At 45.0% G+C, this 25,337-nt stretch overlaps 1 protein-coding gene and 1 long non-coding RNA gene across 2 annotated transcripts in view; one reads left to right on the plus strand and one right to left on the minus strand.

Moving 5' to 3' along the window:
• Positions 1-2: 2 nt before the first annotated feature.
• On the plus strand, positions 3-3,578 carry LOC131916912 (uncharacterized). Its single transcript, XR_009380614.1, has 3 exons — positions 3-295; positions 1,553-1,653; positions 3,320-3,578. It is a non-coding gene; the product is annotated as an uncharacterized LOC131916912 (long non-coding RNA).
• Positions 3,579-3,662: 84 nt separating this feature from the next.
• Positions 3,663-25,337, minus strand: part of Slc22a4 (solute carrier family 22 member 4) — a 54,268-nt gene continuing 32,593 nt past the window's right edge. The window contains exons 4-10 of the mRNA XM_059270556.1: positions 24,008-24,179; positions 19,220-19,346; positions 12,398-12,498; positions 10,996-11,210; positions 8,925-9,107; positions 6,652-6,787; positions 3,663-4,210 (exon numbers count right to left, since the gene is read on the minus strand). Coding sequence (XP_059126539.1) covers positions 4,135-4,210; positions 6,652-6,787; positions 8,925-9,107; positions 10,996-11,210; positions 12,398-12,498; positions 19,220-19,346; positions 24,008-24,179 — 1,010 coding nt within the window. The 3' untranslated portion in view covers positions 3,663-4,134. The remainder of the gene's footprint in view (positions 4,211-6,651; positions 6,788-8,924; positions 9,108-10,995; positions 11,211-12,397; positions 12,499-19,219; positions 19,347-24,007; positions 24,180-25,337) is intronic.

Raw genomic sequence — 25,337 nt, forward strand, 5'->3', positions numbered from 1 at the left:
GAGCGCCAGTCACCTGCCTAAGAGAGGCGCGAGGACGGCATGGGCAGACCTTCGCAAAACTCGAGTTCCTCCCGCCGCCTCAGACCCGCCAGCGCCAACAATACGTAGGGCGTGAAGCCATGCCAGGCTCTGGCCTAGGCCACCCGTGCTGGGCGGACCTGGCCCAGGACTCAGAACTGCCCGGGCGGTGCAGAAGTTGGCGGGTTGGAGCCTGGCTTCAGAACTAGTCGGCTGGTAAGGGGGGCTCGGAGCCCCTTGACCACTGACCCTGCTGTCCGTGGAGCACGGCCCTGAGGTGAGGAATCTTCCAGAGTAGGCGCTTGGCTGGGGGCGGGGCCTCTAACTCCGGCCCTGAGGAAGCAGGGGCAGCTGGGGAAGGGGGCGGGTCTTCCCAGGCCACACCCCCTAGCCGGGCTCTTTTAGGGAAGTCGTGCCCAAGTCGGATGTTCACTGCGGGAAGGCTTAGAATTTAAGTATTAAAGAGCCTACTCTCTCAAGTTTTTGTTGTGTCAGAAAGGGATTGTATCCCGCTGAAAGCCTGCTCTGTCAGAGGACCTGAGTTTGATTCCCAGCACACAACCGTGACTTACCACCTTCTGTAACTCCACTTCCAGGGGAACTAAAGCCCTTTTCTGGCCTACTGGGCACCAGGCCCACACGTGGTGCGCACAGACCTACATGCAGGCAAAATGTCCATTCACATAAAATAAAATTGTAATAGTTATTAAAAAAAATAATCGAGACAGCTTTTGAGACTGAGATCATGAGGCTGGAAACAGTGAATTCTAATTTTCAGACTCCGTTCTGAGCTTTATGTTCTTAAGAAATCATTCTATCTTTTCATCAAATTGATTTAAGCAAATGTAAAAATTTAGTTTCAGACTTTAAGGATCTAAGTCTAGGATTAAACCCTCAAATTAGTTATTTTTACAGTTAACTCAGGAGCTGACTGGTAAAAATATCAAACAAAGAAAAAAGCCTGCCAGGCTTGGTGGCAGAGGTCTTTAATCCCATTGCTAGGAAGACAGAGGCAGGTGGATCTCTGTGAATTTGAGACCAGCCTGGTCTACATAGTTCCAGGCTAGCCAGGGATACACAATGAAACCCAGTCTCAAAACAAACACACAACCTCACAATGAAACCCATTATTTTGTGCAAATAATATATTGTAAAATTAAAAAAAGATGAAGTATAAAAATAGCAAGTGTGTGATTCTAAAGTAGTATTCTCAAATGAAGAAGTTAAATGTATAATTTTATTTATATTTATTTTTTGAAATGGATCCTGATATCTTGCCCTGGCCTTTTCTGCAGTTTTGGCCCCAAATGACCACCTGTCTCGTTACTTCAAGTAGCAGGGACATCAGGTGTGCACAGCAGTGTACATTATAATTAAAATTGTTTTGGTAGCTATTGTATTAGTAACATTTCTTGTTGCAGAGATGAGAGCATCTTAGGGGAGAAAGGTTTGTTTGGACTCCTGGTTGGGGTAGTCAGTCACTCTGGGAAGGCTTGGTAGCAGGAGGATGAGGCTGCTTGTCATCTGTCCTCAGCCAGGAAGCCAGGAGTGATAACTACCGGTGCTCAGCTTGCCTTCTCCTTTTCATTTAGTCCTGGACCCCAGGCCATGGAACTGATGCTGCCCACTGTTAAGGTTAGTCTTCCCGTTTCAACTAACCCAATCTAGAAACTCCCTCACAGAGATGCCTAGAGGCTTCTCTCTAAGATGATTCTAGATGCCTTAAGGCTGACAGCATTGACCATCACAATTAAAATTAACCATATGAATAAAATTTCCTGATTCAGTAAATGAGAAGTATACCTGGTTAAACTGAAACTTTAGATAAAGAAGGAAGAATTTTAATTATAATTATGTCCCCTGCAGGGATATGTGAAATTGAGTTGTAAGTGGGTGTCCTGGGTTCTACCTGGCAGTGCTGCATATTAAAAGCTTTTAGAGAGCCGGGCGGTGGTGGCACACGCCTTTAATCCCAGCACTTGGGAGGCAGAGGCAGGCGGATCTTTGTAAGTTCGAGGCCAGCCTGGTCTACGGATCGAGATCCAGGAAAGGCTCAAAGCTGCACAGAGAAACCCTGTCTTGAAAAACCAAAAAAAAAAAAACAAAAAAAAACAAAAAACTTTTAGAGCTGGGGTGTGGCTCAGTGGGATAGTGCTTGCCTGCCATGTGCCAGGCCCTGAGTTTGTCCCAACACTGTAAGAAAAACTATCCTTTAAAAACTATGAAATAAATTGTAATAATATATTTAACCCCGTATATCTGGAATGTTATCATTTCATCATAAAATTGGCATGGAAAGTATTGAAATGCGTTTGATTTTTATTAAAAAATCATTAATCCCTATTTCTCACACTAAGTCTCAGGCCTTCAGTGTGTGTTTTACAGGACATTTCAGTTGAATCTAGTGAAGTGCACATTTAAATACTTAGCAGCTACTTCTTGTTAGTGCCTACCTTTTTGGATGGTATTATTTTAAGGCCTTTAAAATTTTGGGTTGTTACTAATAATTTGAACATTACAAGATGTTCCTATTTTATTTTTTCTGGTACTGGGTATTGACGAGACTTTTTCTTTCCTCCTCCTCCTCCTCCTCCTCCTCCTCCTCCTCCTCCTCCTCCTTCTTTTTGGTTTTTTGAGACAGAGTTTTTCTGTGTAGCTTTGCGCCTTTCCTGGAACTCACTTTGTAGCCCAGGCTGGCCTCGAACTCACAGAGGTCCGCCTGGCTCTGCCTCCCGAGTGCTGAGATTAAAAGTTTGTGCCACCACATCAATTCTACTTCATTTGAATCTTCACTGTAGCTCTTGCTCCTTTAGGTTTTTTAAGTTTTTTAAATTTTTTAAATGTTTATTTTTTAGGAGGAAATCCTCCAATTTTTTTTAATTTTTTAAAATTTTTCTTGACAGGGTTTCTCTGTGTAACAGTTCTAGCTGTCTAGGAACTCACTGTCTAGACCACACTGGCCTTGAACTCACAGAGATCCACCTGGCTCTGCCTCCCGAGTGCTGGGATGAAAGCCGTGCGCCACCACCGCCCGGCTGTGCCACCACTGCCCAGTGATGTTCCTATTTTATGAAAATGCATTTCAGTGTTTTTTGTTGCTTTCTCCTGTGGATTTTGTTTTTTGTTTTTTTTTTTGGGGGGGGGGTTTGGTTCTGGGGATTTAACCCAGGGCCTATGTATGCTAGTTTTCCCTTAAAAAAACTCGTCATGGTTTTATTTTATAAAGGCTGTATCAGCCTTCTTAGGTTTGGGTGTCATATTCTGCTCCGTCATCACTTTGCTAACTGAGCCATCTTCTCAGATCTGGAAAGACTTCTTTGTCTGCGTTGGTGTTATAATCGGGTGACACAGCATGAAGACACAGTGTTGAGCAGAGTCTGCAGACCATCAGTGGGTGAACTGGACATCGGTTGACGTGACTCTCAGACTCTTTAGCACAGGGTGGCAATTACACACCAAAGACTCAGGACCTGCAGTCCAAATAATCACTTGCCTACAGCACCATGTGAGTTCAATTCAAAAACTATTCTCATTTTGAATGTGCTGGATCTTCTCTACCCTTACACACACACACACACACACACACACACACACACACACACACAGGTCTGCGCACATGCGCATGCACTGTTACCATCTAATAGTTATGATAATACAGTCAATTTTATTTGGATAGCATTTTGGAAATGTGTGTTAATCTTAATATGGATTTTGCCAATCCTTAACTAACACATTTTCAAGAAAAATCTTACAAACCTCTTTCTTTGACTGGTTAGTGGTCAAGACAGTTTAGAAATGTTTGTTCTTAAAAAACAGGAAGATTATCTGAAGAGTGGCTGAGAGTTTAGGAGACAACATGTATTTCTCCACAAGTCCAGCTTAATGTTCATTGTTTCTGTTAGTCCCTTTCAGCAGGAAAGGCTTTAATTTTGTTTTCTTAAGACAGGATTGCTTGTAGTCCAGGCTGGTCTTGTACTCCTGATATAGCCAAGGCTGACCTTGAATTCCTGATTCTCCTGGCTCCCCCCTACAGTGCTGGGATCACAGATGTGTTCCATCACACCAAACTCATCTTACACATCTATTTTCCAGTTTGGCAGGTGCCGAGGAACCTTATTAGAATGCAGTGATTAGAACCTTGGGGTTTTCTTCTCTGTCCATTGAGGTTGTTGATTTTTTCCCACATCGGAACCTGAAAATAAAATAATGGCTGAAGAAAATGAAACAGTTAGGACTCTTCTTCTTAAAACACCAGACTGACACCAGAAAACATTTCCCCATTTGACCAATGAAAAACATCAGAACTCTAATTAAAGAAGCTGGCAGGTGCAGTCCTCATGTTTTATGATTTGGAGATACTTTCTTGATTAAACACAAAGCCTAGAATCTAAGGTCTTCAGTTTCTTCAAAGAAAGGATAGAGGGTAGCAGGAAGCTCATGGTAATACTGAAGAATTATACTGAGGAATTAGAATGATTAGATGAATTATCAAACCCAGGTACCTGCACAAATTTGTAACAGACCAGTATCTACACATTCAGACTTAGCTTTATTATGGCCAGCCATGGCTAACACTTATCTCACAGAACCCCCAGGCACCTGTGTGAAATATTCCCATGTAGTAAGTGGGAAGACCGAGGGTTGAGAAAACATAATTTCCTCAACTTTATGTCATAAGTTGGGAATTTGAAGCCAGCCCATTACAATTCAGAATCTCAATTTCTCCACCAAGCCACTGAGCTTTACACCTGTCAAGCTGTGTTATTTGGGATGTTTTGTCTTTGCCTCTTTTTCCTGGCACAGAGCTCCTAAGTCTCTTGTGGTTTCCTGAGTGATCTGGGTGATAGGTTGTTTTGGTTCTTTGAGAGGCTCTTAGCTAGCCCAGCGTGGGGGCCATCTGCCTGAAGGAAGAAGCTTTGACTTAAGAGCACAGACCTTTTTGGCTTCATTCTTTCAGCCTCTGCAGAGAAAAGCAGGGTGGGTATAGGATCAATGACCAGTTAAGCCCACAGGATGGAGAATCTGCAAACAGTGGGTTTTGGGGAGCTTCTGAATCACTGACCGCTTCTGCTATCAGGATAATAGTGCACCCCAACCCACAAGAGCAGGAGCCCCACACTCAGGGTCTTCCAGCACACACCTGTCTGTAGTCTTCCTAAGACAGTGACAGCAAGGGAAGTGTTTCTCTAAGCTCCGTGAGCCTTTCTAATAAATGACTGAACACCAAGATTGGAGCTGTGGGACCCCAGGGTTTTGTAGCCAAGTGAGACATTAGTGAGAGTGACCTGTGGCTGGCACCAGTAGTTTGAGAAAGGTGTGGGGTCTGATGCTGACTGCAGTGTCAGAACTGAGGCAGATTGTAGGAACACCCTGATTTGTGTTCCTGTATGTGTGTGTGGGTACACCAATGTGTATGTAGATGCATGTTGGGTGTCTTCACCTTAGTTTTTGAGGCAATGTTTCCCTCTGAACCTGAAGCTCAATGATTTGACCAGATTGGCTGGCCAGCAAGTCTCAGGGTCAGCCCTGCCACTGCTTTTCTGGTACTGGGGTTTCAGAAGTAATGCCTGGTTTTTACATGGATGCTAATGAAGTGTAAGCCAAAATAAACCCTTTCTGCATAAGCCGTTCTTGATCATGGTATTCTATCACAGTGATAGATAGAGAGATACTACAGAGATAACTTAGGGAAATCAATTCTCTCCTTCCACTCTGGGTTCAAGGATGGGAGCACAGGCAATCAGTCTTGGCGGTAAGCACCCTCACCTTCTGCCCCACCTCACTGGCTCTCTATTTCTTTATACATATGATGAGGGGCTTGTTTTTCATGTGTGCTGCATACTTAAATCTTTCCTTCTCTGAGCCGTCGATTCCTGTCCTTTGCTGCGGATAACCTTTTCCTCACAGACTGCAGGACTTGGGATTTCAGCCTCTGTCTACATTTGTGCTTCACATATTTTCCCCTTGCTCACCAACTTTGATTTTGTTACTGGTTTTTGTTTATTGGTTGGTTGGCTTGGGGCCAGGGTCTCACTATGTAGGATGACCTTTAACTCTTGATCTTGTCTCTCACTCTCTGCTCAGTTCACATTTACACAAATTGTTCTGTTCTTGTAGATTCATGATTTTGGATTTTTAGTCCTAAATATGTTTTTTTTTTCTTTAGAGTTTATCTTGGTGCATTTGGGAGGACTCAATTTTCATTCAATAAAAATATCTAATTTATTTACATATGTATGCATGCATGTATTTATGTATGAAAGGACATTGAGGGGCTTCATTATTAGATTCAGGCTGGTCTCGAACTCCTGTAGTCATGTGGCCCTTAACCTTACCCTCCCTTGAAGCTTGGACTATAGGTGTATGCCCTGCTGTTCTCAATGGATTTTAAGTTGATATGTGGTTTGTTTGTTTGTGTGAAGTCATATTCTGAATTCTCTATTTTCTTGGGCTTCGTCCCGAACTCTGTCCTGCTCCACTGGTTTCTGTCCCTACAGTATTGCCATGCCACTCTAATTAGCCTGCTCAACAATAGTCTTGAGTGCCCTCCACCGATCTCTGCTCATGTTCCTCTTTGTCAGAGCATGGTAGATATTCCCCCATGTTTATCCTCCCAATCCTTTTGCCACTTACCCTCTCACTTTCTGCATCTGCTCTAAGGTCTCTGGTAGAGTCCCTCCAAAACTTTCAGGGAAAAAAAGGGTGACGATTCCAATCAGGACAGTCAGACTGCCCATGAGAATGTAGGGCAGGAGTCTGTTATAGGCACCTGCAAAACACCAAACACAGAACATCAACTAGATGCAGGCTTGCTCCTGGGAGTCATTTTGTTCAGGTGCAGACAGGCTGTGAGAGCAGATTTAAGCTAAACATTTTCAGAAGAAGGAAAGTCAGCAAAATACCAGAGGTTGTTCCAGTGGAATGCCGTGGCCTGCATTTCTACAATTATTTACCCCCTGGTTGTACATTAGCATACTCAGGTTCTAAGATTGTCCAACCGTGCATGACAGATGTTCCTTGGATAGATGTCTTCACTATCAAAGCTTCCTTAGGTGGAGGTAAGGTGAGATGGGTGGTCAGAGGACTGAGCTGTGTAGCAGAGGATGATTTTGAACATGTGATTCTCTTGCCCTCACCTCTGTGACTCCATCCATGGATTGAGTGCTGGGGGGCAAACTCAGGACTCTGTGCTTGCTTAGCAGGCAAGAATTGTACTGACTGAGTCCCACATCAGCCTTATTCCACTTCTCTTTATGGAGCTACTGAGACAGGAGGACAAGAGATGCCATCTTGCTGCTCCTCTACACACAGAATGGAAAAACAGCACACCCATGCATGTAGTGTTTTTTTTGGCCAATAAGGTAAACACTGCTCTTGAGACTTTTCTGTGGCCTTGTATTGCTAACAGGAATAGCTTCTTATGCTTAAGGCTCTTTCAGGACCCTGCTTCTTATCAGCCAGTGGCCCAGCACTGGATCGTTTAAGTGGAGTTGAGAAGTATAGTGAGAAGTGGCATCACCCGATACAGTATGCTGTCACAGTATGCTCAGGGCAGCTGTGCTCAGGGCAGCTGTGCAGGGTATGTTAAAGTTAGGAAAATGTGTTTCTTTCTCCGTATGGATTTAGAGTGTGCCTTTTCTGAGAATTCATCTCTGGTGTGTGTGTTGGATCCAGTAGATAACCAACATGTGAGCAAGAAAAATAAGGAAGTCTGTTTATATCAGTCAATTCCTAATGAAGATCAGGCTCAGAACACTGAACAACATCCCACTAAAGTCCCTTTTAATATTAATTAAGACTGCTATTTTTGATTAGACAAGAACTAAAAATTTCTGTCTTGGGCATGGCGGTGGTGGCATATGCCTTTAATCCAGGCATTCAAGAGGCAGAGGCAGGCATATCACTGTGAGTTCAAGGCCAGCCTGGTCTACAGAGTGAGTCTTAGGACAGGCTCAAAAGCTATACAGAGAAACCTTTTCTTGAAAAAACAAAAACAAAAAACCTCAAAGAAAAACATAAACTGTAAGTGATTACCTAGGAAAATATTTATAAAACATATATAAAATGTATACAGAAGGCTAACTTCTCTATACTATAAAGAACTCATACACACCACAAAGAAAATTTGAGCCTAGCCACTGAACCACTGTGGAGGACTCCACAGCACCCTCTGAGTACCACTCATTCTTACACTGTGTGTCTGTCTGCTGATGCTCTCCCAGCCCTCCTGAAGGCTGGTTCCACCAAGAACAAGGAATCCTAACTTGTGTCCACTGGTTAGAAGCTCTGCTCTTTCCACCCCTTTGCCTGCTTCCTGCTCACACTGAGGAGGTTATCCATATAAGAATTCAGGCCTGGAGAGATGGTTCAGTGGTTAAGACCACTTGTTGCTCTTGAAGAGGGTCCAGGTTTCACTCACAGCACCCATATGGTGGCTCATACCTTCCATAACTCCAATTCCAGGAGGTCAGACACTTTCTTCTGACCACCCTGGACACCAGGTACAAAAGTACTACACTTATATTCAGGTTAAACAGTCGTACACATAAAATACAATATTTTGTTAAATCAAGAGACGGGGGGGGGGCCGGGGGGAATCTAACAGAGTCATAGCAGGAGGATCCTTACTACTATGTCCAAGGGGTCACTGAGAGTCATGAAAAGAAACTTCGAGGGCTTTAAGATGAGATGTGCCTGCAACGGAGCTGTAAAACTGAGCAGTCAGAGTATGGAGAAGTGATTCAGCTATAGTGTGACCAGCACAGGACCCAAACCAACTTCTCCTGTGAGGGGACTGGCCAAAGAAGGTCCTTGTTCATACACACAATACACATAACACCCACATGCAACATGCACATAGATTTAAAAAACCCACTTATTTAAAGATAGAACAAGATGCAGCTCACCCAGGTAAACAAAATAGGGAGCGATGATGCTGCCCACCCGAGAGGCCATGGAGGTGATGCCCACAGCCATGTTCCTGACCAGGGTTGGGTAGAGCTCTGCAGTGAAGACATACAGCATGGAGAAGGCAGAGGTGACCCCAAATTTCCCTAGCATCACCAGGCTGATGGACACCAAGTTATAATCTGGAAAAGAGCTTTATTTCAGACAGGGTGTTTCTAGACTCAATACTGAATTCAATTACTTTATTGTCCTTTTTTGCTGCAATGTGGTGGTCCCCTCATAAAGTACTGCTAGACAAGACTGTCTTCAAATATCCTAATCACCAGGTGGTTCAAGATGGAAGGTGATGGGTGGCCTTGGACTTCGAGCTACTCTTATTTTGGATTATTAAAGCATACTGTGACCTCTGTCCACTTGTCTTATTTGCTACAACGGTTTCATGGTGAATTGTTAGATGTTAATACAGTTAAGCTTTATCTTTAAAGGGAGGGGACAGTCCTTCCTTTTCTGTTTTTAATTATTAAGAAATCTAGGTCTAGTAGGGCTCAGTGGTACATGCTTAAAAAAATTCTTTTTCCATTTTTTTTCATGTGGTGTGCACATGTATGTGCTGTTTACATGATTTTGTATGTGTGTAGTCATGCAAGGCTAGAGTTACAGGTGAACCATCATGCCTGCCCAGCATTTATGTGGGTTCTGGGATCTGAACTCTGATCCTCATGCACTTTAACCACTGAGCTATCCTCCCAGCTCCTGGTGCACGCTAATAATCTCAGCTATTAATACTTCACTGGCTGAAGCAGGAGGACCACAAATTCAAGGCTAGCCTAGGCTGTGTAATGAGTTCAAGGTCTTGCCCCTATATAAAAATAAACAAAGGGCTGGGGATATGGCTCCATGGTAGAGTTCATGGCTGTGCAAGACACTGGGTTTAAACCTTAGTACTGTAGGGGTTAAAAACTTAATGACAAAAAGGAACATTGTTCTTTGCATATTACAATGTATCAATAATATATCAGCCTGTTTTGTTTTTTTTTTAACAAAAGTAGAAAGTTAGACACACTAGGAAAAGGAAATCTATCCCCCTCTGTGCTGTGGGTATAGCTCTGTATGCTATGAATGTGTTGCTCTGATTGGTTAATAAATAAAGTGTTGATTGGCCAGTAGCCAGACAGGAAGTATAGGCGGGACAAAGAGAGAGAAAAAGGCTGAGTCAAGAGTCGCCAGCCAGACATAGAGAAAATAAAATGTAAAGACAGAACTAAAAAAAGGTACCAAGCCACGTGGCTAAACATAAATCAACATTATGGCTTAATTTAAGTGTAAGATCTAGCTAGCAAGAAGCCTTAGCCATTAGCCCAAACAGTTTTAATTAATATAGGCATCTGTATGTTTATTTGGGTCTGAGTGGCTGCGGGGCCCCAGGCGGCACTGGAGAAATCTCCAGCTATACCTGTGTTATGTTTGCCTTTGGAGTTTTTTTGTTATTGTTTAGTCTTACTGCAACACCCCCACATTTATTAGTTATTTCTGTGGGCAAGTGTGTGTCAGAACATGTATGTAATGAGAGGAAGCGATGCTGGAGTCAGTTCTCTCCTTCCGCCATGAGGGTTCTAAAGATGGAAGGAAGTCAGGTCTTAGGCTTGGCAGAAAACGCTTTTACACACTGAACCATTCTCCTTGCACTATCTGGATGTTTTTGTTTGTATTTGTTTGAGGTAGGCAGGAAATACCTATGGGAAAAACTTTGACAGTGTCTCATGCAGCCTGAGCTGGCCTCAAATTAGCTATGCAACTGAGGCTGGCTTTGAACTGGTCCTCCTGCCTTTACCTCCCAAGTGCTGAGATTTTAGGGGTGGGACACCACGCCCTAATGGGACAATTGTTGGGAACATAGAAAGTATCACAGTCAGGTGTCACCTGCCTATCCAACTGATGAACATTTGGTGATATCAGAGCTGTGATATGGGGGAGTGGTGACTCCTGAGAGGCTAGTCACCAGTACTGATACTCTAGACCATTAATGTATCCAGGTTTCTGGTATGCTGTTAGACTGGGCTAACTTCTTACCTTCAGGTACCACTTGGACCAAGAGAAGCACACCTCCTCCCCAGAACAGCACCCCAGCTATAATGTATCTCCGAGGCAGGGTTCTCAGCAGCAGCCAGGCTGTGAAATAAGCTGGAACTTCAATCAGGCCAGAGAGGAAGCAGTTCAGGTAGATATCTCCATGTAAATTAGGAACATTGAGAGACAGAGCAAAGTAACCCACTGAGGTTAGCATCCTGAAAGACAAATGATATAATCACAAAAATATGACCCATGGCTCTCTAAACTTTTGTGATGGTCATGAGTTGGTCCTGTGTCCTCTAAGCAAGTGCTAGTCATGTGGGACTATTTGAATGGAAATAGACTAAAGTGAGATTATAAATTTCTCAGTTGAAATGACACTTTATGTGCCTAGTAGTCACATGAGTCTGGTGACTACTATGATGGACAACACAGATCCCAAATATTTCTGTGTCTGCAGAAAGTGTTGTAGAACAGTGCCATTCTGAATAAACCACTAGTCAACAGTGCAGATGCTCCTGCTAGGACATCTGAGCATGACTGGAGAGCACACATCTCTAAAGAAGACTTCCAGGAACATGTTTGGGTCTCTATCTGTTAGAGCAGGTGGGGACATAGGACTAATCCGAAGCAATATGAAACAGTGAACTTTACTGTGCAGGTATTCAGTGACACTCACTTGTGGTGTAAGAGCAGCTTGGATGGGGCTAGGTCTTGGTGATTATTGGCTCCCTGGTGCTATCAGCTGGATACATTGCATGAGTGATGTGTGCAGATAGCTAAGAATGAAGGCAGCTCACAGAGGCCATGGTCTAGGATATTTCATAATGACATTTTTTTCTAATTTTGAAACAGAATGGTTCTAAAATAGAGAGCTTGCCAGTTCTGGTACTCAGCTGTGTGTGTGTGTGTGTGTGTGTGTGTGTGTGTGTGTGTGTGTGTGTGTGTTGCTATCTCTGGGGCAGATAGGTTGTTATTATTTTTCCTTATTTCTTTGAAGATTTGTTACTAAATCTAGTTAATAAAGTCAGGTCATTACTTCTGTGCCTTAAAGTCACGTGTTAGTGTGCTACTGGAGAGGCAGGTTACACTAACTTTACTGCTTAGTTCCAGAAAGCAGGTGGAGACTTAACACTTCTGCTTTGGTCCCCAGGGGCATCTGCAGCCTCAAGCCCATCACTTTCCATGGTGGAGTTCCCATACAGCAGACTTGTTGTTACCTATACCTGTCCCAGTATTCGGTCCAATCAATCAGTGTGACATGTCTAAAGACCTTAGAATTTCACAATTCTCATTTTGCTGCAGGGGAAGCCTAGGTTTTATCACATTCCTTCAAACTAAAGAAAATCAGTTGCATATTTGGTTGTCACACACCTGTATTCCCAGAGCACTCATTGCTTACCACAGCATCACAGACATCACTGTTATTGTAGCAATGTTCCGAGTCTTGAACAGGTCCAGAATGAAGGCTTTTGGCTGCTTCAAGGAATTTAGCTCCTGTAGCTAAAGTAACATAAATAAACCATAAGACAAAGAGGTAGGCAGGAAGTACCTATGAGAAAAACTTGGGCATACACCTCATTTTTATTAATTTAATTTAAAATTATTATCATTATCATTATTACTGTTACTATTATTTTAGGACAGGGTCTCAAGTATCCCAGGCTGGCTTTTAACTCACTACGCAGATGACCATGGTCTTGAACTTTGGATCTTCTTTCCTCCACCTCCACAGTGCTGGGATTACTGGTGTGTGTTACCATGCCAGGTTTGATGCTGGGGACTGAAGCTTTGTGTGTGTGCCAGGTGAGCTCTCTACTCACTGAACTACACCCTAGCCCATTCACACAACTCTTATAGAACCTCTGCTATGCCTTCAGATCCAGAAATGGAGGGCAGCAAGGACATCTCCAAATATGGTACTCATTCTAACTCTTTATTTAAAACATAATTCTAAATTCAGGCTTGGATAATTTCATGCATGCCTCTAATGGATTTTGATCGTATTTCCCCCAACCCCCCTGCTCCCTCTGGAATCTTTCTTCTTCCCAGCGTCTCCTCCTTTCACATCTGGTTACACCCATGAAGAAAATGACTCCGTCTTCCCCGCCAGCAGCCATGACCTTCCAATAGCTCCTCAGCTAGGAGCAAGGGTTGGTAGGATCTCCCACTCCCATGCTGGGATGTTGAAGGCCTGGGTCTTGCAGGTAACCTCAGCTGCTGTGGGTTCCTTAGTGCAATGGCTGTGTCCTGTCCACAAGCTAGCATTTCACATAACTTCTCCTCCTCATCTGGCTCTTGCTCCTTCTGCCCTGTCTTCCATATTGTTTCCTGAGTTTCTAATGCTTTAAAATCTTTAATGTAGCCCGTTTTAGATAGAAGCCTTCAAAGCAAATGACACCAGGCTCATTGATAAGTGCTGACCTGCTTTTCCTCCACTTAACTTAAACATGTGAGTAGCCTTTACCACACTGGGATGGGATCTGTAAAGCCTATTGAGTTGACAGAGCCATGAAGCTCCACAATGCTTAGAGGGCAGTGTGTGTGTGTGTGTGTGTGTGTGTGTGTGTGTGTGTGTGTGTGTAACGGGCCTTGTGCATGCTAGGCAAGCACCCCCCCCCCAAAGCTATATTCCCAGTCCTTGTCTGCTAACATCAGAGGAGATTCTGGAGTCAGGCTTGGTGGCACATGCCTGTGAGCCCAGGACTGGGAGTTCAAGACCAGCCTTGGCTACATAGGGAGTTCAGGGCTAGCCTGAGCTACATGAGACCGTGTCTTAAAACAGACCAGACTCAGGGTAGCTAAGGCCCTGGGCAAACTGTTTATCTTCTCAGAGCCTCAGTTTACTTCTCTTGTAAGATGTAATTGGGGGTTGAAGAAATTAAATAATATCTAAAACCCAGCATCATAAATGCCCACTACATCTTAACTATTATTGTTATCACTTCCCCATTGAAGAAGGAGGCTATCCATCTGCCGTTAATGGCGATTCTCTCGTTCCCAATGCCAGTCTTCATTTCCTCACTTCTCATTCACTGGTACCCATTTACCATGTGAGCTATGAATTTAGATAGCCAAGCTGACTAGAGTTGAGGCTGAAAAAGATGTATGGCTGTGAGGCAGGGGATCTCCTGGGGGTATGGTCTTGTGACCATATGGCATGTGTGCTGTTAGAGACTGAGGAAGCATTTCAGTTGTGAGGAAGTAAGATGGCCCTTTGTGGCAGGTTGTCCTTAGGTGTCAGCCTCTTTCTTCCAGGTAATTAGACATGCATTTGCATAGCTCTCAGCTATGATGATTACCCCCTTTTCATGAAAATGGGAATTGGAAGGCTCCATGCAGGGCTTTAGGGATTCCACATACAACACAGGACCTAAGGGCCAGGTTGAATCAACACATCCCACTTCCATAGGGCCTCTGTTGAAATGCAGATGGCCAGGTCCCCTCAGGTGAGCTTTCTCTGAATCTTACATTGGGACTGGAGACCTGGGAGCCTGTTCACTTAAAGCTTCATAGGTGACTATGATTAGCAACAAGGTGCAGAAACATCAGGACAAGTATATTCTTGGATCCAGTGATTTTCCCTGGTCTGGGGAGAGCCACCCAAATGTCTCTGGATAAGGTACATGAGAAGGTTGAAGGGGCTTCTTCCAAAGCCAGGGATGATTAAAGTTACTATTCAAGATAATGTGACTCTATATGGCTTCCTGTCCAAGTTAACATCAGAGCCCCTGACATAAACTGAAAATTGCCATTCATTAGAGCATGCACTTGATCCCGGAGAAACCCAGGAAAATCATAGCTCAGTAGCAGTGTGATCTCTGGTAAGTCATTTCTCTGTGCTTCCATTTCCTTTTCTGAAAAGCAAAGCTCATACATAGCTAGACATTCTAGCAGTGACTAACATGCGCATCACCTGAGTCAGACAGACTTCCTTGTACCCCGTAGTCTCTTCACTGGCATTCTGAATAGGCTGCATCGGCTGGTGCAGATCCTCCTACACAGGGTCTGAGTGGGTGGTGAGCAGGGGAGATGGCCGAGCTAGGAAATCAAGGGCTCCATTTCCCTTAGTGGGTGTGTCCAGTTCAAGAGAGATGCACATCGCAACAGGCAGAAAAAAGGTCCCATCAGGGGTTTATGGTTCTGGACTTTGTTCCTTTTCGCTCATGTCAATTTTATGATGCTTCCCTCTGTGTGGATATTATCTTCATAACCATAGTGTCACACTACATTTCTTGAATATAGGAATGAAGCTTTCTATCTGATAAATACGAATACACACATAGCCTTGAAAGGCAGAAGCATTATTTATGACCAATGTCCTTCTTGTATCCAGTTAAGTTTACTAGGACTGGGATGAACTTTTGAATTCAGACAGCAAAGGATTAAAGATGCTTTGTCCAGGCAGCCCGCTGAGAGCTTGGGTTCATGGCCACTGGAATGAAGATTCCAGCTGCGACCTAGGTAGCTGCTTCTGGAAAGAGTCCTGATAGCCAGGGATGGTTGAAATCCTGGGGGTGTATCACTGACAGGTCCACCATTCCCCACAGAGTCCTGCTTGCTGGTCGAGCCAGTCGTACAAGCCCTACCACACGGCATGCCAACCACTGATGCAGAGTCTTCCTCAGGTGTCTTGAGGGCTCTCTCCCTCATCCTGGCCAGAGTACCCTAACCTCTCCACTCGCCTGTGTTAGTCTCACTGTCCTCCCAGTGTGAACCTGCCTCTTCAGGCCTTGGCTTCCCTGCTGTCTTCCTGTGTATGCTACCAAGTAGTGTCTGTCTGTTCCTTGGGGTTCTTAGCATCTCTCCTCTGTCATCATTTCCCTTTGCATCAATTCTTTACCTCCTTCAGTACAGTCTCTGATCTTTTTAGTGTGGGGGCTGTGTCTCCGTTTTCTTGTTTCTAGGAGCCAGCACAATATGATACCCCCAAAGTCCTCACTATCACAATGTGAGTAAACCCCATGATATATCAGCTTTTCCTCATGGCCACCTGCCTTCAGGAATGGAGCCTTGAGCCTGTGCTCTCGGGTATTTGAGGCCTTGGGCATGCCAGACACACCAGCTGAAGACGTGCACTGCTCCACTCTCAGGCTTTAAGTGTAATCCAGGATACAGTGGGGACTGAGGGTTGACCAGCCCTCAGATGCACTTTTTCCAGGTATGGCAAGTGTTTTAAAAGTCATCAATATAAGAGGCCTGCCTTGGGTGCCATGCAGTGAGTGTCACTACCTTGAGCAAATGGTGGAGAAATCGGAGAGAAAGATAAGCAGAATGGTGTGGTGGTATATTGTTTGTGCACCCCAATATATTGGGTACCCTAATAAACTTATCTGGGGATCAGAGGACAGAGCCAGCCACTAGATTAGACATAGAGGCCAGACAATGGTGGCATATACCTTTAATCCTAGCACTCAGGAGGCAGAGATCCGTCTGGATCTCTGTGAGTTCAAGGCCACACTGGGAACAGAGCCAGGTGTGGTGGCACACACCTTTAATCTCAGGACTTGAGATCTCATGCCTTTGTTTGGGAAGCATACTCGCCTTTAATCCCAGGAAGTGACGGCAGGAAGCAGAAAGATATATAAGGTGTGAGGACCAGGAACTAGAGGCTTTTTAGCAGCAGTTCAGCTGAGATTCATTTGGGTAAGAACTCAGAGGCTTTCAGTCTGAGGATTCATGGAAACAGGATCAGCTGAGGAGTTGGCAAGGTTGGCTGTGGCTCGTTCTATTTCTCTGATCTTTCAGTTTTCATCCCAATATCTGGCTCTGGGTTTTTTATTGATAAGACCATTTAGCAGTTCATCTTACAGAATGGTCCATGTGCTGTGAAGAGAGGGGAAACTGAAGATGGGAAGGCAGTGAAGAAAAGGCTGGTGTGAGTGGCCTGTGTGGCCACCTGAGGCCATGTGATGTCCAGGCTGCCACTGAGTGACATGTCTGGTCCATGGCCTTGCTGCCACCATGGCCAGTGTTGACATCTGTAGCTGGTATTACCATTGAAGGCCAGGGTTCGTGGAAGTCTATGGTCTGGGCCACCATTTGAGACCATGTTCATACCCAAGGGCAATGCTGCTGCTGAGGCCATACTGACCAGAGGGGCCTGTGCTGCCACCTGAGGCCATGGTGACCTCTGGCCCGGGCTGCAGCTGAGGACCATGTCTGGGTCTGTGGTCCAACTGCAGCTGGATTCTGTGTTGATGGCCATGACCAGTGTTACCACCAAGGACCATATGGATGTCTGTGGTCTGGGCCACCACTGAGGCCATGTTGATATCCGAGGGCTATGCTGCCACTGGGACCATACTGATCTGGGTGGCTTGCACTGCCATCCAGGCCATGGTGTTGTCCAGGCCTGAGCTGTGGCTGAGGGCCATGGCCATGCAGATGCCTGAGGTCTGGTCTGCCACCTGGGGCCATGTTGAGGTCTGAGAGCTGTGCCGAGCCAGCCCTGCTCCTTGATGGCTCTGTGAGAACTGGCCCTAACCCTCACCAGCCACCCCAGTGGGAGAGCTGGCACCACCCTCATGGGAGAGCTACCCCCAGTAACCTGGGCACAGGAGAACTGGGCCTGCTCCTCAGCAGGAGAACTGGCCCCTATGGTGAGTGTGGGAGAGGTAGCTCTCCCCCTTGCCTTGAGGGGGCATCCCTGTGGAGGCCCAGACTGACCAACTCAGCTACCACCCAGGCCCACATCCAGGGCTTTGAGTTCCCCCCTCCCCCTCCACATACATCTACCCCATCCATGAGCTGCTGGAGCATGTGAAGGAACTGATCCTGCAGAACCAGAGCTGTAGGATCTCCGTGACTCAGGGCAATAACAGGACATCCAAGAGGAGTGTCAGTGAGGGTCCAGTACTGATGATGTACCAGAAGAAGCCAGAGGCCTTGAACCAGACCAATAGCTCATTGCAATGAACATTTGCAGGAAAAGCTATTTGAGCAAAAGGGTACACTGTGTGACACATCACAGCTCCCAATTCCACCACACTAAAGGATTTATGTGATAGAGAGGTGGGAAAGATGGAGGAGTGATGTGGATCTGTTTTTCTTCTATTGGGAGAAGGATATAGTGGTGAAGGGCAGACATGGAAGGACTGGAAGATGAATGGAACTCTGGTGCATGATGTGAAGTTCCCAAAGAATCAAAAACTACGTTATAAATATCATCAGCATGTAACTTTGCAATGGTTAGGTGCAAATGCCAACACCAAGTTGGAAACTTGCAAAAGGATAGCCCATTCAACCAATGATGCTGGCAAACTGGATTGTTACCTGCAAAGAATGAAATTAGAGTCCTATCTCTCATCTGTCCAAAATCAACTCAAAATGGATAAAAGGTCTTAATTTAAAACTGGAAATGCTAAACTTCTAGAAGAAAATACTCTTCAAGACATTGGGGTAAGGAAGACATTTCTGAACAGAGCCTTCCCAGCGCAGGACAATCCCCAAATACCAGCAGATAGAATGACTTGCAATTAAAAGTTTCCACACAGCAAAGGAAATGATCACAGAGCAAATGCCTCATAGAATGGGAGACATTCTTTGCCAGCTACAGTGCAGACAAGGGGCTAATATCCAGAATTCACAAAGAATCACACAAATTACGTACTGATGAAATAAAACTGCCAATCAGCAACTGGGCTTATGAATTGAAAGACAGTTAAAACAACAAAACAAACAACAAACAACAACAACAGCAACAAATCACAAGCTAGGCAGTGGTGGCGCACGCCTTTAATCCCAGCACTCAGGAGGCAGAGGCAGGCGGATCTCTGTGAGTTCAGAGGCCAGCCTGGTGTACAGAGCGAGATTCCAGGACAGCCAGGACCACACAGAGAAACCCTGTCTTGAAAAACCAAAAAAGCCAAAAACAAAACATCACAAATGCCTAACATTGTTTTTAATTTATAAATAATCCTTTGGGTATATTTTTCAGAAAGAGAGATGACATCTTACTATGTTACTCAAGCTGGCCCTAAGTGCCTGGACTTCAGTCTCAGGCCTCCACCTCCTGAAAAGGCTGGACAACAGATGTGCAGCACCATACCTCCCAAGAGGGATTTTATTTGATAATGTAATCATGATTACATCCCTGATGCCTAGTGCAGTGCCTGGTGCACTGTGGGCACTTAACAAATGGCAAGTTACATTAAATTTCCCTAAAAGAAAGGCTGCAGAGTCGATCTCAAAAGGAGGCATCTGCACACACCTGCTCACTCACCTCCACAGGATCGAATATCACTGCTGGTGCCACGATGCTGTTCATCTTTGCAGCTTTCTGGATGATCTGTTCTGCCTCTTCAAATCTCCTCTGGGATATGAGCCACCGGGGAGATTCAGGAATAAACCTAGAATTCATTTGCAAGAGTTCCTAACCTTTTTATAACCACAAGATTTGATGTTAGCAAATATACATAGCAAAATGGTCCTAGGTCATTTTAATGTTGCAAATACTCTAGTTTTAATCAACACATAGATGCTATTTCTATGGTACAGTATGACATTTCAGTGGATCTATATCACCCTCTGGGCAAGCTCATGACAAGTTTCTAGACTGAGTTAACCAAGGTGGAAGACACACCCTGATAAGGCTGGTCTGAATAGGGGAAAGTGAGCTGAGCACTAACACTCAGTGCTCTCTGCTTCCTGTCTGTGGACACAGTGTGACTGGCAGCCTCAGGCTCTTGCTGCCACGGCTTCCCTGCAGTGATGGACTGTACCCCTAAACTGTGAGTCAGGGTAAACTCTTCCTTCCTTGTCAGGTATTTTGTGACTGCAACATTTTGGGCAAGGAGATGTATGGAGCATGGCCTGCCCTTACTAACCCTCAGCCTGGGTTCCAGAGGAAACTTCCAGATAAATCAGCATATTATCTAGCTCTTAAAAAGCTGTCTTTCAAGGGCTCATAGATTAAGAGCACTGACTACTCCTCCAGAAGACCTGAGTTCAATTCCTAGCACCCACATGGTTGCCAACAACTGTTGTAACTCCAATTCCAGGGGATCTGAGCCCTCTTGTGGCTGTCCCAGGCACTGCTAGCATATTGTGCACAGACACACATGCAGACGAAACACCCATATGCATAAAATTTTAAAAAGTTAACTGATCTTTCAAACTCCAGTGAAACAAGAAACAAAGCAAAACAAACCAGAAAAGGTTATTTTTTCCCAGTACTAATTCCACCTGAACCTTCATACACGCCTCACTCTGAAATGTTACTGCTGTAAAACCACAGCAGTCTGGGCGTAAAAGGAAGCAGAGCTTGGAGGAGTCTTGTATAATATTCGAGGGACCAGCCTTAATATTATACATCCCAGGGGCTCAGGAGAGGGAACTACTAACGGCGAGGACTATTTTTGGGAAATAGAATCTCAGCACACCGAGCTCTTTAGTCCATTCACTTTAATTCTCTGGGATAACATCCTATTTACACAGCTTCAGTTCTGTTCTCGTGCCTCGCTCCTTTCCTGCCTGATTTCTCTCTATATTCATCTACTGCTCCCTCTAAGTTCTATCTTAATTCTCTCATCTTAATTCTGCCTCATCTAGGTCCTTTTCATCTCGTTCTTACCCAGCTAGTACTTCCCCATCTGACTCTTCTTCATCTTCCATCTCGTCCACATGTTCTCTCTGGTCAGAATCTTTCTTATCCCTCTCCATTCTCTGTCTCTCTGTCCTCCACATCTCTCTTAAGTTTCCCAGGAATCCAGTTATAAATCCAAGCAATAGCAATCCCCTGGTTGAGCAAGGTCACCAGGCTTGAATTCTATGGGGTCATAAAGGCAGGTAAGAATTTTCCTCAGGCAGTGACCACCAGGCTTCTAGGGTCAAACGGAGGGGTGATAAGAATCACATAGAGGGGCAGTAATTGTTAATTATCATTTGCAACCCAAAAGGGAAGTGACTAATGAATTAACTAAAGGCTAAATTCAGGTAATATCTAAGAAGAGGGATCTTAAGTTCTCAACTATAATCTTAAGTTCTCAACTATAATCTTAAACATGATTGGTAGAAAATGTTAATCTATAAGTTGCTAGGTCAGTGGGAGAAAATACAACTGCCTTCTTTTTTCCTGTGGCTCCTATCTGTTCAAGCTATCTGCTGTTTTTCTGCGGGGTGGGGGAAGGTGTGCTCGGTTGCTAGGCAACCTGTGTACAGCTAGATGCCTCTGGTGATAGTTAAAGGGAGATCTGGAACTAGAGGTAAGATTTGGGAAAGGAGGAAGTTAAGCTTAATTGGCACATCCGCCAGGCCTTCTCAAACAGGTAGTCTGTATGCTTAAGTCTGTTCTTAGAAAGTACGGAGGTATCTCTGATAAGGTACTTTCCTCCATCTGGGGATGGACCTGGCCGGATGCTGCCAATGATGATAATTACAGGGAGGCTTGAACTGGGGTTCTGGCTGAGCATAGCTGTCAGCGCAGAAGGTTATCTAAATAGTCCTAGAAGTGGTTAGGTAAGGAGTTAGAGGTCTATAAAGTTAGCAAGTCTGTAAGAAAGGAGGGTCCGAGCTAAATTGTGTAAAGCTATTACTTAATGTCCACCTGACCCAGGAAGTGTCTCCTTATGGAATTTACCTTAAATCAGGAGACTTGCATGTGGACTGTTATTACTGCTAGTCCTTGAAAGTGGCCAAGGGAGATATCTGATTCCAGAGGAAGCCTTTCCTGAGGCTGTTCTCCAAATACCTTGAATGTGTATGTCCAGACAATGATCAGTCCACACACTATTAGCCCTTCTTAGGGAAAAATCAATGGGGAAAACTATGAAGGCACATATGATTTTCATAACAGAAGACAGCTGATATATAACAAGCCAAATAACACCAAAAGCTCCTTGGAATTTGGCTTTCTCTGAAGGAATTCCTTGATCCCTTCAGGTGGTGACTTTACCATAACCAGCTGAGTTCTTAGGATATATTCCTGTGGCCTGCAGCAGAGGAGGCCAGCTGAGCCATCCCCTTAGCTCAGGCTAAGGGTACAGTTGCCAACTCCTGTGGCTGCATGACAGCTGCAGAATGATGGAGGTCCTTCCAGCCATTTCCCAGGCAGGTGTCACAGGGCCACCAAGAGAAGCAAACTGTGAATTCCACAGAGTGACCAAAGAAACCTGTCTTACCTTAGTCGTGTAAGCCAGTGGCAATTGAGCAGTTAGTAAAGTGGGTCATTTCTAGAAGACTGGATTTTGATAGAACACAATAAAACTGAGATGAATTAGAGAGAGGTGAGAGAGGAAGTGAATATCAGAGCAAACGGTCTCCTTTTGTCTTGTTTAAATATGAGAAAGTAAAGAAGGGACATTCTGAAGAGGGGGCTGTGGCTAGTACTTTATTTCCATTAAAAAAAAAAAAACCCTGTTCTTGTCAGGTGGAGGTGCGGGCCTTTAATCCTAGCACTAGGGAGGCAGAGCCAGGCAGATCTCTGAGTTAGAGGCCAGCCTGGTCACAAAGCGAGTCCAGGATCGCTATGCCTACACAAAGAAACCCTATCTCAAAAAACAAAAACAAACAAACAAACAAACAAACAAGAAATCTGTTCTCTTCCCAAAGCCTCTAGTTATCCCTACATGGTAAGACTTAGGAATCTCCAAACCTGGCTATTCCCACAAGTGCTGTTTCAAAACTGGGTTGGGGAAGCATTTCAGGGTATCGGCTCGGTGGTACACCACTTGCTCAGTATGCACAGGACTCTAGGTTCAATCTCCATCTTAAAACAAATGTTTCCATTAGGGGAGGGGGGCTGCCATAGGAGAAATAATACCTTCTCTAAGACTGTTCAAACACACCTAATTTGGGGAGCTGGGAATATGACTCAGGGGGAGCTTGCCTAGCATGCACGAAGTTCAGGGCTCTGTCTCCAGCACTGCATACACCGTTTGTGGTCGCTAACACCTGTTATCCTAGCATTTGGGAGGCAGAAGCAGAAGGATAAGAAGTACAGGCCACCCTTGGCTCATACTGAGGAGTCCAGGGCAAGCCTAGAATACAGGAGACTCTGCTGAAAAATAATTACCATTTTTCAGGACAAAGCATATGTATATATCAAGTACACCTTAGATGCAGTTACATGTTCCTTGATCTCTATAGAATTGGTCCCAGGACCCCTGGCAGATGCCAAAATTCTCTCATGTTCAACCCTCTTACATCAAATTGCATAGTGGTTTGTGTGCCTGTAGGCTAGCTACTCAAGAAGCTGAGGTGGGAGGACCACTTGGGCCCAGGAGCTCAAGACCAATTTATGTAACATAGCAGGGCCGTGTCTAAAACAAAATTGGGACTAGTGTGTAGCTCTGTGGAAGAGTGCTTGCTAGCATGCACAGGTCTTTAGTTCTATCCCCAGCACAGCAAAACAAAACAACTTCAATAAAATAGGTGTAAGATTTGTATATAACCTGTGCACATCTTGTATACATGTATCTCTGGATTACTTACAATATCCAACACAATGTATAACACTCCATTTGTGGGGAGTTTGCTGGAGACAGGCCTTGGGTATGCTGCCTTTGAGCTATCTACCATCAGCCTCTCAATATCTAATGAAATGTAAACACAGTATAAGAGTGGCTGGTGTGTACTGTTCTGTGAAAAAGAAGGAAAACAGTTTAAACATGCTCAGGGCACTACTTTCTGGTTCTGTACTTTGCATCATGCATGTGGAGCTCATGGGCAGCTGGGGCGGACTGAACTGTGGTTGGGTAGAGAAAGGATTTCTAAAGAAAGTGCCTGAAACTGAGGACAGAGTTAAAAACATTGTCCAACAGTACCAGCTCCACAGACAACACAGAAACGGGCATGAGGCTGGAGTGGGAAGCATCTGGAAGAAGGCTAGAGTTCCTGGGAACCAGGCTTTGTACAGTGCATGTGCCCACTCCCAGAGATGCAGAGAGTACTGCGAGCTTGGAGGCACCACGGCAAGCTGCAGTAGAGAACATGTAGATGCAGCAAGGTGAGCAGTGGGCTCATCTCTGGGGGAGCCTGCCTGCCGCAGCAGAGGAATGGCGGTTGTACTCACCACCACAGGGGGACACACAGCACCCCAGGAAGTGTCAGGGCCAGCAGCAGCATCCTCCAGTCTCGGATGAAGTATGCAAACAGCGGCAGTACCATATAGCCGATTGCAAAAAATGTACAGACTCCTAATGTGGAGAAGATAATTCGAACTGACTTGCTCAGAATTTCAGTTCCTGTTCAAAATAAGGGGACAGAATTAGCATTTCTACCCTCTTCAACATTTGCTTTTCGAGATAGGATTGAAGCTGTGTATGCTTACCAAGGGCTTTACCAATGAAACTGAAACACCTGCCTTCTGAGAATGCTGCATTTTCGGAATAAGAGGCCAGAGGGAGACACAGTCTGGTCCAGGAGACAAGAATGGCTCTTTTGAGACGCTGTGTGGGAGTCAGGGTGTGGGACGCTTGTCCACAACTCTCATCCGTATGCAAATAGACACTGGTCTATGAGACAACAGTGGTGCTGCCAACTGTCAGGACATACTCCTGTCCTTGAACCCTCGGACATGATACCCGGAAGCCAGCTGCCTCTGGAACTTCCCAGAGCTGGCAACCAGCACTGGAGCTGATGTTCCCCTTGCAGACGGCTCTCTGATGGGACAGCAAGGAAGGAATGCTGTTCTGCTGTCCCTGTAGTGGCAGCCCAGACACTAGGCACATACCCAGTGACCAGTGCAGAGGCTCAAGGCCACGTGCAGTTGGTGGTGTTTGGGGAAGGATATACTGGCAGCTGGTTCTGTCCCATGCAGCAAGTGGCACAGCAGGTCACTAGGAGCAGGTCTTCAGAGATGGTGTTGTCACATAGGTCTGGATTCTAGCACACTAGAAGTCTATCCACTCTGGGCCCACTGACCTAAGGACAGAGGTATGGCCAAGGGCACGAGCTTCACCTTTGGTGTAGAGCCTGCCCACACTAGTAATATTGATTACCAAATTGAAGGATCTAGAATCACCCCGAAGACAACACTTTGAGCATGTTGGTGAGTTTCTGGATTGAGCTGACTGAGCTAGGAACACCCCTCCTAAATGTGGGCAGCACCAGTGCATGGGATGCCGTCGAGACTGAATAAAAAGGAGAAAGGGAGTCATGCTCCTCTGTGGTTTCCTTCTGATTTTTTTCTTTCAGTTTCTGGAGAAAGCTGAGGCTGGGCTTGAACTTCATAGTATTCTGCTGAATGTCTCCCAAGTTCCAGTGTGGACCAGACTTCTAACCCCAGGGCCACCTCTCTGCCTGTAGACTTTCCCTAGGGTGGTGTCTGATTACCTTAGTTTCATGGGTACAATTTCCTTACTTTATGAATGACCACACTTTACAATGGTCTGGCTGTCTTT

This window comes from Peromyscus eremicus, chromosome 8a (assembly GCF_949786415.1).
Source record: "Peromyscus eremicus chromosome 8a, PerEre_H2_v1, whole genome shotgun sequence".
NCBI classification, from domain to species: Eukaryota; Metazoa; Chordata; class Mammalia; order Rodentia; family Cricetidae; genus Peromyscus; species Peromyscus eremicus.